General features: G+C 48.9%; 1 protein-coding gene across 1 annotated transcript; it reads right to left on the bottom strand.

Annotated features, from left to right (window-relative positions):
- Nucleotides 1–8,361: 8,361 nt before the first annotated feature.
- BDP81DRAFT_422816 (alpha/beta hydrolase) lies at nt 8,362–9,681 on the bottom strand. The gene is made up of 2 exons (XM_060590029.1): nt 9,242–9,681; nt 8,362–9,191 (listed from the first exon to the last, which is right to left on the bottom strand). Exons 1-2 carry the CDS (start codon nt 9,632–9,634, stop codon nt 8,583–8,585), a joined length of 1,002 nt encoding a protein of 333 aa, XP_060447453.1. The 5' UTR covers nt 9,635–9,681; the 3' UTR covers nt 8,362–8,582.
- Nucleotides 9,682–13,139: the final 3,458 nt, after the last annotated feature.

Genomic DNA, 13,139 nt, shown 5'->3' with positions numbered 1-13,139 from the left:
ATTTCAGGGATAATCCCATGAAGATCAGGTGGCAGGATTTGATGAAAGAAATGGAGAGCTAAGGGCACTATCGACAACAATCAATTATGATGCCGATGGATGAGAGAAAAAGTCCCATCCCACGTCTATCTAATCTGACTATAAGATGGCTTATGTAAGCATACTCAAGATAATAATGTTTGCCATGAATGAGATACTGGGCCCCTACCCCAAATTAACCTCGCCAAAGCAGAGAATAAGTTACCCGGTGCGCCGGGGCACGCAGAGGTAGGTGCCATCCAACTATAAGGTAGTTGGCCCAAACGCCCCGAATCCCATTGTTGCCTTTCCCTTGCCCAGAAGCACCTCAATTCTCCAGCGGTTCCGATGTACGGAGCTCGAGAATGACATAATGCCCCTGCAGAACCCCGTGCTTGGTTTGTTCCTGCCCAACAAGCAGCCAATCTTGGGTGCAACGCATTGACCCATCAGATCGCAGTTTCCTTTCTTTTTCCAATGAGGTCAACCAACCGCATATCATCTGCGTCGAGAGAAAACTTATGTTATCCCTTTGTCGCTTTTCCACCCCAATTGTTTCATTCGTCCTCGACACTCGACCTCCCCCGATTTTCGGAACGGGAAGGCCTCCTTCCCGTCCCCCCACTCGCTCGGTACCTTGCGAAAATCCCGAGGCTATTCCCAATCGAAACAAGCCCCCCGCCAGGATCTAGGTCCAAGGCACAGTTGCAGCCACAACCGGGAAACGTGTGGTCGCACATGGCACCAAACCAGTGGCTGATCTCCGATGAATTTGAACCCTTAGTTTGAGAATTGTGAACCAGCGCCACGCAGGTTGATTGGCACGTTGTTGACAGATTGCCCAACAGCGCCTCCGGAGTGTCCTGAGACTCTGCAGTCGAGGTCGAGTCGCTTGACGGCAGCGGTTGTGGAGAGTATTTGTGAAACTGGCCGTGTTGTAGTGAAACCGAGCCCAACTGGCAATGCATGGTCTTTTTTAAACTTTGCGTATCTTATATCCCTATTCTTTCGTCAGTAATTGATCGATGATAGGTCATTGCGAAAAGATTCAGCATGATCGTTGAGTGAATTAACACAAGACGAGGACGGAATCTGAAAAGCGTTTATGACTGACGTTGGACGCTGTGCATCTACTGATAACGCCATTACTGAAGACTGGCTGCTGGTGTTGTGGACGTGTAAACCGAGGAGTAGATGTGAAATAGTGATTTCTAGGAGTTGCTTCGAAGCTTCGAGTAGATAGTTTGAGAAGAAAGAGGAAAACGAGAGCGTGGGTTGGAAGCCAGCAACTCAGACAAAGATCGGAGAGAGAGGGGGCCTATAAATCCAGGAGTCGTCACCTACAACTATGAGCGAGTAGTCAGAGTGTGGTGGGTGGATATTTACATTTTGAGGGAGCCTAATCGCAAGCACTTTCGAGTCTCGGTCCGCCTTACAGCAGTGCCAAGTGACAGGTCGCAGGGGCAGGGAGGTCACAGGCAGATCTCAAGAATTCCGGATTCTTGTTACGAACGTATCTGTCGTTTCCCTTGGCGGCATCCCCGGACGATATCCAGGATGCGGAGCCATCACGCCTAAGCATGCAGGTAAACGCTGCCAGGGGGGGATCGAACGTGTGTGGTGTGGTTGAAAATATGGCAACTGCAGCGAGAGGAAAATGCCACACCCTCCCAGGAACTCGATTGCAGGCGCGTAGTACCGGGTCACTCTTCCCGTTGCCGATTATCAGGCCCCCTTCCTGGTTGAAGCCCATTGAGAACACCGGGGTGCCCCCGCGCTTCCGGGCGCGCTTCAAGGTGGTTACACAAGGCATATGAGAGAAGGAAAGGCGAATGATGCGAAATATGCCGTATGCTCGTCTTGAATGGCCCATATTTGAGATGGATCGAATGCGTTGGTCTTTGGGGGCTAAATGATAAATGACAGCTTTTCCAATTCGTTGAATTTTAGCAAGACTTGCCACCAACGTATGCACTAAAACGGGCGGTGCGCCAGTCCCACTTTCTGTTGCCCGAAAGCCAAGAAAGTCTCGGAAGTTATATCTCTTAGCATTTGAGAGGCGAGCGGTTAGTGCTATGGGAAACCTTTGATAAGTTTATACCCGTCTGAAGGTCAATAACTCCCGTTACAGGTTCTGATAACATACACTTTGGGGGGGTGGGGGGGGGGGTTAGGAATAACCGCGGTTCCGCGCCTAATCCAGTCATGTTGGTTGTAGCTTTACACATCACAGCGAAGTCTCGTAACACCAACGCCAACTAAGGTAACACCGTAGCAATAGGAACCAAAGACTTGGCAGAGGGCGGGCAATCTCGGTATGAAACATGGGCATATGCCGCCATCCTCATACCTCCCATGACAATGTGCCTTACTGGCAAGTAGGAACTAGATAACCTCCTGTATGCCGCGATGAGTGATGAAGGGAACGGCCCGGCGAACGCCTGAATACATCATTTTCACGCCGTGCCGCCCACGGGCATTGAGAGGCCCACCCCAATTGCGACACTGCGGGCTACACAGCCAGCTGGTGCAGGCAGGAGAACAAAGAAACTGTATGCAAGTGCATGCAGCCTGGAATTTCAGCGTTGCGATTCTGCCAGCAGAAGGGGTCATCTGGGCATCGCATGAACCAGCTCGGGCACCAAAAAAAAGAGGAGCATGGAGCGGTGAGCGTCCATTTGCATCCCCTCTTTCGCTCCATGGCATATGGCTCAAGGCTGAGTTAGATGCATGTGGGGGATTTTACGCGCGGAGGCATTCCCATGCGAGCTCTCGGCCGTACGTGAGTACCTAAATTCGAATGCCTCAAGCAAACCAATTTCGAGACTGACCACGAAAATGATAGCCGATAGTACGGACGTACTTTACTGCGGGGTTTTCAATATGTTCAATATGACTGGCCTTATGCTGGCCGCAACGTTCGCCGCACCGCCGCCCCGACACAGGACCACGCCACAACCCACACAAGCCGTAGCTACCATGTCGCGATCGATGGGCTTACCATTCCACGATCGATGGATTTAAAGGCCACACTGGTAATCGGCCGGATTTACTGGGAGGAAGACGGCTCAGTTGGATATCTACCAACGGCGCATCGAATTGCGAGCCTGGAATGGGATTTCTGGCATGGGATTTCGGGAATCGGATTGCCCGGAATATTGCACTTCAATCAAGCTACTCTCGATTATGAGCAAGAATACTCTAGCGTGGGATCCGTGCTGAGACTCTCTGAGACTAAGGCAGGCGCCACCTGGAGAATTCCTACGTGGGTGTACAGTTACTTAATTACTATAGGGATCGCTGTTGTCGTTAGGATGCGTCTTACTTCATGTCCCCCGAGTTGAGTTGATCCGGAGATATGGCGTCGCCTGGTCCTTTAATCAAAGGATTCGGGGGCCGTTCTTGATTGAGGCTGCCCCACCTGCGTAGGTATGCCTAAATGAGTAGACACACTGCAAGCAACCTGAAACTTACGCAGGCACGCAAAAGTGCAGCTATGGGATTCAACGGAACCAGATTCCGTGACACTGAAGCGCGCCGTTCGTGTCCTGATAACACAGACTGCCGTACCGTCGCCCCGCTCCGTGAGCGTCAGGGGCACCTTCAAATTACATACTCGGTGTGTCCTAAATGTGTCTTGCCGATAATAATTTCCGAGGTTATGTTATGTAAGGTACCCAGCACTGTCTGTACTACTGTAAGAGGTAGTGAATGAGATGTGGACAAGGTATGCTGGAATCTGGTCGAGGTGTCTCACGTTGAAATACGGTCGATTCCCCAACCAAGGTGTTTCTATTTGCGTCCCTCGAGTAATACCTATCTTCATTTGAGCTCCTTGATCAACATTGAGTAAATATGAATCCCGGGCAGCCTGAGCTGTTCTTTCCCTCTCCGAAGGTACTGACATTCAGTAGACCTGGTCGTGTACATCCAGAAATCAAGAGCGACGGAGATTGAATAAACCTCCTTCCCCTTAGACCTTTTTTGGAGTCAATTTTCTACCGGGCGTCACCCAAGAATGTGCGCAGAAACTTTGACTGGTGTGCCTCATGAGACACTGAGTGAGCAGCTTTTACCGAGACAAGGATGACTTCTACTAACGCTAGATAAGGCTCCGGATGGCCCAAGAGTACGGATAGGCATTAATACCCAATGAACTCGCTCTATTTTCTGGAACACTGAGATCGACCGGCTTGACGCCGCCCCAAATCCACTGTTTGCCCCACCCAGAGGAGCTTTATGCTTGATGGATGACCGCTAATGTTTTGGCAAACGTTTATCATGCCACCTACAGGCCAGAGACGAGAAACTCGAAACACGGAAAGAGCTCACGAATCGAATGCATCGAGTCAATCTGGAGCAAGCAATAATGCCGGCTGCAAAAAAACACCTTCCCAGCGGCTCTCGTCACCACCAGAACTAAAGTCTAAGAAGTCTGTTGGTATACCCGTCAGCAGGGCAGCCTGAGGGCCAGTACGCAGCTTAATAATCTTGGCATTGAACTACGTATGTATATGTCCGGAGGAAGTTGGTGGGCGTAGCCCACGATTCCTCCATTGGGTGAAAATAGGTGGAAGGGCCATTTGCACGGCCCAGACCACCTTCCAAATCCACCCTTTTCTGCCGTCAATATTCCAACAAAGTCAATCACCAAGATATGACCACTCCCAATCTAAACGATCTGGTTATTGGCGCAATAGAGACGTCCCGTGTTAATCTGAGGTGAGATATTTCACTTGATAACAAGTTGAGACCCGTGGATATTGTACTGTATAAGTCAAAATGGCCATCGGGCGAGACTTTCTCTCGCGCTATGGTAAGGTCAATTTATACTTGTAACGGATATAATATAATAATACCCCCTACTTGCCTACGTTTCCGTGAGGTCGCATGCTCAAGGCGGCCCAAAGCACAATGAAGAAGACTTGTTGTGACACTGGAAGGAAGCATTCATACGACTTGCAGAAATGGATCAAACTTGAACTAGTTCATGAAGCTGACTTCAGTGCTGATTTTTCAAGCCTTTGGAGTGAGGGAAATTCGTTCGCTATCCTAAGAGTGTGGTTTCTCTAAGCGAACTCTGCAGATAGGAGGGCTCGAAGCTCGTTTCTCCTTATTTGAGACTCGTGACATTTCGTGGGCAAGCTGAAATGAGACGCCTAAGGAATTCAGGATAATGCAGCTGGCGGGTATGCCATCGACTAGCAGGAGTAGGTATTTGATGTCTCTAAGAAATGAACTAGACTGAAAGTAGAATGAGGTGCATCGAAATCCGCTTCACATTCAATACACTTGCTCCGATGCGCTACTTTTAGCTGTGAGGAGCTAGTCTTAGGGTGAACGGGATGTTTCGACTGGGGCCAACTTGCTGATACTAGTCTTATTATCTTCCAGTCAGGGCCAAAGATTCGAAGGCGTAAGGATTTCAGCGAACAGACGGATAGGCATGAGATGGCAAGTAACGAGACCAAGTCGAAACGGCGATTTCGCGAATCGTGAATATCTGTGAGCCATTTTCCTAAGCCCAGTAGGAACTTCGTGTTGAGTAAGATAGGTGTTGGTATACACGTCAGCAGGGCAACCGTACGGTTGGAACGAAGTGTCAATAATGGTCTATTATTGCTGCGTCTAGAGGTGGAAGGAGGAGATTGTGGGCAGAGCCCACGATCTCCCAGAAGTGGTATATAAGTGAAAGGGCCGTTTGTAAGTGCCCATACCGCCTTCCGGATCCATCTTTTCTGCCGACTGCTCAGAGATCTGACAGAATTCGGAATTGTACCGTTGCGCCATATACAAAAGAGAGATCCCTCTACTGCATTTAGGTAGTTGTGGGTACATATAGTTTCCGTCAAGATCCAACAATAGGACTTCATCTAGCATTTATGGTATCTTGTCTGAAATAGAGACTCAGAAGTTCACGCAAACATTGAGAAATATATGGCGAGGCTCTCTATGCTTGGACTGCGAAGGACTAATCAAGATCCGTACTTGTGATCAAGAAAAGGCAACTTGGTGTCGTTGATCAGCGTTTTTTAAGGTGTTTCACTGTGAGTGAAATCAGTCAGGAACAAAAGCTGCAACGCTTTTTCCAAAAGGGCTAGATGAAAATGGGAGGAAGGCGTCCAATTGGAAAACAATTGTGAATACAACCTCGGCCTTTGCAAAGAAAACAGCTTTGAGCACCAGAATTTGAGACAATCGCTTTGCATTCCGATTTGCTTATCATCAAGAGTAGGTAAGCTCTCTGATATTCATAAAGTTTGCGATAGACCCAGCGCCAGGGAAGTGCGCGCCAACTCCATTCAAGTCCTTTCCCCCCCGAGGAACCTGTTTTGAACTGGTGCCCTGGCCATAATCCGACCAGATCTGTAATTGTTGCATGGTATTTGAGACATCTTTCTTGACTCGAAGTCTGTGTCCACTGGGGTCTTCAGAGGTTCCGATGCTATAGCTTGGGATATTTCCAGCAGCGTGAGCGCTCATCATGGCAACTTGACGTGGTTGATGCACAGGGCCTTCCGTGTTTTCTCTCTGTGACCCGCACTGTTCTTCAGTGCGGCATTAGCCTTGGTACTTCAGAAAGTATTGAGACCACATACCAGGGACAAGTCACGTTATGAGCTTTTGAGTCGACCCCTCGGGTCTGCATGCCTCATTACATACCTTGGACCGGCTTCATCGAACGGTTTCATCGAAAATATTTCCTTAAATGACTTATAAGAATTTGTTTTACTCTTTTCTGCTACTTTCTTTTTAGTCTTTTAGAAGATCCAAGTGTCGGAACGGCAAGGCTGATAAGGAGCAATGGGCAGGTATCGTGGGCTGGCTGGTGCCTGCCCTGGGCGAAGTGGGACAACTGGCTTAGTCACCACGGCCGGTTAAGGTGGTGCAACCACCCAGGCCGTCACCACCTACTTCGACCGACCCCTGCCCACAATGTAATAGGAAGTAACAAGAACAACGACAGCAATTATCACGGACATCGACGTGATTGTTGCCGAAGATACACCCTCATGAGGAAATGTATCACGCCTGTGATACCAACAAAGACCTATAATCTGAAATTAAGACGAAAGCCGCATTGATGAGTACTGGTAGACTATGTGAAAGATCGGTCTAGACTATAAGCGAGCTTTTTAATTTTTCAAAGAAGAGATAAAGGAATGCAAACTTAGAAAGAGAACAATTCTAGAGGAGAATGCGAGTTGAAAAGCGGCGCTTCAGTAACATACATTAAGATGGTATGTATTTGTCTTGGCAAGGGACTTTGGTAGAACGCCTGAGTAAATTCTTGGCTGGATTTGAGGCTCACATTGGGGCCGTCGTGGCGAAACGGGCGCCCATCTGAATTACTACATCTCGTTTTCGCGAACTTGGAAACGAGATAATCGAGTGGGGGTACCGACCGCGACCGAGGGACTCTGGGCTTGAGTATCTAGGGTTTTTCGGCAGCGATGAAAAGAGGAGAATGACCAGAATGATCTGAAGTGGGTTGGATGACGTGCATACCTTTCGCTAAAAACTTCCCTGTCCTTACTGACATACCTAGTAATTCAGAAAATCCCATGCTACTAACAACTTTTAGTGCTTGCCTGCCTGCATACCTGCCTGCAATGCAGCCCCTAGTCGCTCTATCCAGCAGCACCATTTCGTTACTCGTAAGCCACTGCTATGTTTTGGCCAGGGCTACCAGAAACAGGCATAACCCAGACGTACTAACACCACACCGCATCAGAAGCTCATCAGCGAAAGGTACCTCTACCTGTCGTTGAAAGCTGACAGAGACCCTCTTCACGGCCTTCCCAAGCCTAATCACTTCCCATGATCAGCCGGACTGTCTTTTAGCAACCATGCCCGCCCTCACCCATGCATGCCACACCCGCATCCGCATACTACTCTGCCCACCGTGCCACACAGCCAACTTCACTCACCTTACTTGGCATAATTTCATCAGAGAACTGCTATTAATCCCCCCTTACTTAGAGTCAGTCTTCCAAACAATTGGGGACGGAGATGAAAAATTCCCTAGTTGAAAATCGCCTCAGGCTAGTTCAACCCTCTGTTCTCACATACAAATTGAAACGTCGAATTCGGTCGGGTGGGATTACCAGGGACTTTTCACTTCTGGACATACACATGTACCACATTGGTTCTTTCCCCCTCAGATGGTACATAGAATATTTACCTGTGTGGCCTGGAATTGGTGTTGGCACTGTCGTGGCCCTTCTGGTAACCCGAAATATTCAGCCATCGTGTGGTGCGTGCTTAGATGAGCAGATCACCCTGATAACACCTTCAACTTTACACCCGCTGTAATATAAAGAAACAAGATTAATTGATCTGGGAGGTCATTCGCAGTAATTACTTGATATCTAGAATGCTTTGAGCCAAGGCTGACTTTTACATCGATGATGAGCACTTGAAACAATCGAGCGACGTAAGAGAAGCTTTTTGGATCTCAATGGAACTCTGCTAAGAGCAAATGATAATTATTGAGATTCAAGTGGAGAATATTTTCAACGGAGTTAAGCTGAGTGATACGACGTGCAAAGTCAGAAGAGACTTCAAATGTTCTTGACCAAATCCGCCAACACTTCCCCCCTCCAATTGAAGAAGATACTAGCATGCGTGTCGTCTTCGAGTCTAAGATTGACTCTACTTCCCAATCGCTTGGCAATTTGTATTCCGTGATTCATAGGGACGAACGTGTCATCTTTACCATACCAAAGCCGCACAGGCAGATCAGGCCGAATATCCTCGATACGGAATCCGAACTCTGTGCCGACCAGGTGACCATCAATGCTTACACCATCGATCCCTTGAGCGTAATATTGTCGACTTGCCATGACCATTCGCCCCACAATCGCTCTGTCTGACCAGATCCCGGCTTCTTGCTTCGGGAACGTTGCTTTCTTCTTCTCCGCATCTTGGAGCTGCAGTTCGAGCCGTTCTTCGTCTGATATATGGAAGCGTCCTTGTTGGTGGAAGAACCATCCGGCAATTCGCGGGGCGTAGCGCCATCCATAGTTGAAACCGATCCAGTGAAGCCACCCGGCTCCACCCATGCCAATGTCAGGCGGCCCAATGCCGCAGACGATGGATACGCATTTGAGCTTGTCGCGGGGCATTGAGGTCGCACAAGCCAATGCATAGGGACCGCCTCCTGAGACGCCCTCTTAAACATTAGCAGTCGCGTCACAGAAGGCGAAGGTTTCCAAAATACCAGAACTCCATATTCCTTCAGCTTGAGATGCGTCGCAAGATGTTCCAAGTCTTTGGGGTGATCGAGAAGCGTTCGTCCGGGTTGAGGGGTGCTCAACCCCATTCCTGGGCGGTCCGTCGCAATGACTCGAGCACCCATATCTAAAGCTGCCTCATGAAGGTGACCAGCTTCTATGCGGGAGCCTGGGAGGCCATGACAGTAGAATATGGGCTTCCCGGTCGAGAGCCCGAATTGTGCATAGCCTAGTTTCCGGCCGTCTGGCAGCGTGAGGGTATCAGAAATGTCAGGCTCTGGAACCAACCTCGGACTCGAAGGTCGAGGTGATGATACCTCTGCGTTAGCACCTGTGTTGCTATTCCTAAACAACAGTGATTTGATGTATGATATTGACATTATGGTGGATGCAGTACAGCGCTAACGCCTCAAAGGGTTCTCCAAATGTGAGCACTACGCATGGGGTTGATAGTTATATGTATTTCGTCAAATGTCATAGTGCTTATGTCGCTCCGGAAGGATGCGGCCTAGGCATGAAGATCGCGAATGATTTGGTCGCATCGGGCTAGACTTCCGAAAGTGCCCGATTCTGCGCACGGGGCTCAGACAATGGTAGCTCAACTTCGAGGCGTACAGCGACCCGGCGTTGTAAGCACACGTGAGCCTGTGAGTCACCAGCTAAACTACGTATAGTCTTTCATCGATAGACCAGCATGCCTCCCTCGTAGGGGTCGGAAGATGAGAAGCTCTAGAAGACACCCTGGGTTTGATGCAACACCCGGTGGAGCTTGAAGGGTGATCATGATGGGGTAGCGGGCAACAAGCCCCACTGATCCCGTCCAAGGATACCATGAACTAATTTAAAGCTCACCGGACTAAAACGGGTCTCCGCTGAGCCAAATTTGACGTCCGCGTCTCTCAAGTTCGTATTTCATTACAGTCACTATAACTCAAGACACCTTGGACGGAGAAGAAGAAGAGGGCAGAAACTAAATACTTCAAAAAAGTCTTGCGACTGTGAAGGATCACTTCTCAAGAATGGTTTCATATCTACCATGCAGCAGGGATCTCAAAGTAATAGCACATCGTCGGTTTTTTGTTATCTTTATTTGAACCGTGAGACGTTCACGGCGCATAAGCCATGAAGAGCAAACCTTCCGCACTACAAGCTCTACCTATAAGGTAGTCTATGAACCACCAACTCTCCCGAAAGTGTCTATAATTCCCAAGTAGACTTTGACGAAATTACGTTACCGCCTGTAACAACGAGCCTAGGTAGGCTTTGAAAATTGGTACCCGAGCCCCAACAGGTCTGCTTGCGTAAGGATGCAGTTACCTTCCTTAGCCACAATAGTATCGATAATTCCGTTCAAATGCTCCGATATTTCTTCTGACTCCTTAGTGATTCTCTCTCGTCGCGCCCCTGGACTTTCAAAAATACTCGCGCACACCAATGTGACGTCTTCTGTAGGATTAACTCCAGTTCTTTGATTGAACAGGAACTCTATCCTAGATAGTGCTTCCATTTTCTTTCTTCTTGTCAGATTCCCTTTTTTTGCGAGTTCTGAATTTGAGACGGTCGTCAGTACTGGTGCTACTTCGAGACCCAGCTGAAACCACTGGTCCTTAGTGTAAAGCATAGCCCTTTTAGAGAAATAAGAACGTTTGAGCAGGTTTTACCTTTGACTACTGAGTATTTCCATTACTATAATAGATGGTGGGATTTTCCTGACAGACTGAAAGTTTCTTCTCTAAGATTACAAGAGCGATTACAAGATGATCTTGAACGAGTATTACTTGAGAGTAGACGCTCGCAAAAGCTATGTGGGTTCTAGCATGAAAGTCGAGAAGACCATCACGCGCGGGTCAGTGGGTATATCAGCCTCTTGAGAGGAAACGTGAAAGTTTGCTTCGGCTGCCGGACAAGAACCATCAAAACGACAATGACTTCCAGGGACCTACGGACTCAAAGATCTTCATATAGAAGCGTTGGTCGCTGAAAGTATTGGTCTCGAGCCCCGCTCCGAGCCTCAACACTGGGCCAAAATAGGTAAATCAGTGCAGTCTCTCCGGGCAAATTAGTAGAAATATCCTTGCGCAAAACAGTCTTACCCTTGATCGGCAACTAACGAGTCCTTCGTTTCGCAGGCTTCTGGAATTAGAGAGTCAGCGTCGGTCGCAATTATGACACGTTTTCAGCTTGACCGGTTCCCAGGGGCCAGCAGCCATTTTCACCGATGTCTGAGGTAGGCTGGCCAAGAGTCGGCCAAGGCCAATTCAGCGCATCGTACGTGTCTCAACAGAAGAACCCGACAAGAAAGCTTTGGGAGCAGGTGCTTTGGTGTCAGAGTCAAAAGTACCCAGGTAGCGAGGTATGCAGGAGAAGTACTGCAATAACGATGTGAAGTCGATTCATTCCGTGATGTTCTCCATGACTCGGACTTGAGACAACGACGACGCATGTCTCTGTTTATAAAAGCAGTTGCAGCCGCGGATTCCGGTACCAGAAGCCAGAAACAAGCCCGGCCAGCCTCAGCCTTATGGACTTATGCCGCGTGTCGTGACAAGGAATTATGCCCAAGACTCCGTGAAACTCAATTGAATTGACGGAAATAGCTGTGGAACATGGGAAAAATATACATCATCTCAGACTCAAGAAGCTACTGCACTGCAGTTCAGATGGCATGTGCAGAAGACTAAGGTAATGCACTATCTGCTTCACAGCGTTTGCGACGTTGTCTATTTTAGATTCGCTGCATGTGATGGTAAGTCAACTACGGTAAGGTTGTACTAAAGCAGGCTAGTAGTCAAGATCTTTAGCTTTGCACAAAACCAAGCGGTAATACGTTGTACATAACCAAGGCACTGGCCCTGAGACAAATGTCAGACCATGATGAATAGAGATAAGGTACTTGGCATGGCCATTAAGTGGCTCACGTTGCTGTTGTTTCCTTTTCCTTCGATCCAACTTCGGAACTTCCGAAGCCCCTGTGTTGACAGCTATGTTATGCTAGCCCCTAAGGTAGAGTGATTGTCAGTCAGGGATGAGGGTAAAAGTAAGGCGGGAAGCCCTGTCCCACTGCGAACTAATTTTCCCGGCGGTCAGTGGACGCGTGAGCTCTGGGTCTTGTAGAGATCCCTATCAGACTGAACATGATATCGATGTGCCTCAGATTAAACGAACTTCATGTCTTGCGAGCCCATGGAAGCCTTCCGTTCAGGCGCTCGGCCCGGAACATGGGTAACCGCATGGGGCAGAATGACCCCACGTCGGCCCGGGACGAGGCCTGGATGCGACGAGTGGGTCCATGGTGCCGGGATGCAGTGCTCGAGGTACGGTACCCGCGATACCTCACCCTTAGGTTCGAAGCTTCAGTGCTTTTGTGAAAAATCAACTTGGGATACCTTACTATGAAGCAATTACGAAAACGCAAAAATGTCCTGCCCAAAACTTTCCAGCACTAAAGTCGCACCTGACGCCAGATCTTGCACTTGTTACTCGAGCATGGTCATTGCTCCTTCTGTTCAGCACATCCCCACATGGGCGGTTCCTGCCTCGAGAATATCTCCGACCTTCCATGGAAGCACCAGTGCCTGCCAATTTCAATCTCAATAGAGAAGAGCCACCTCTCCTACGACCATGAACCGGTCGCATGGGTACCTTGTACCTTGTTCTTAACTGAGGTGTACTGAGAAAGAACTCCAGCCGTTTCTCAGGCGACCTGCTGTAAGGCGTCAGGATATCCTCCCCCCACGTGCCTTCCCACCCGTCAAAGCAGGTCCCGGCCTCCGCCATGTGGCGCTCCAACTTCCACGTCATCAATGGAGAACTTTCCACCTGCTTCTGACGACGATATTGACAAAAGAATTTGTCGCTTCAACATCGAGTACAGCGAAAGGTATA

This window comes from Colletotrichum phormii (assembly GCF_030913505.1).
Source record: "Colletotrichum phormii strain CBS 102054 chromosome Unknown BDP81scaffold_6, whole genome shotgun sequence".
Classification (NCBI taxonomy): domain Eukaryota; kingdom Fungi; phylum Ascomycota; class Sordariomycetes; order Glomerellales; family Glomerellaceae; genus Colletotrichum; species Colletotrichum phormii.
This window is presented reverse-complemented; position numbering and strand designations above follow the sequence as displayed.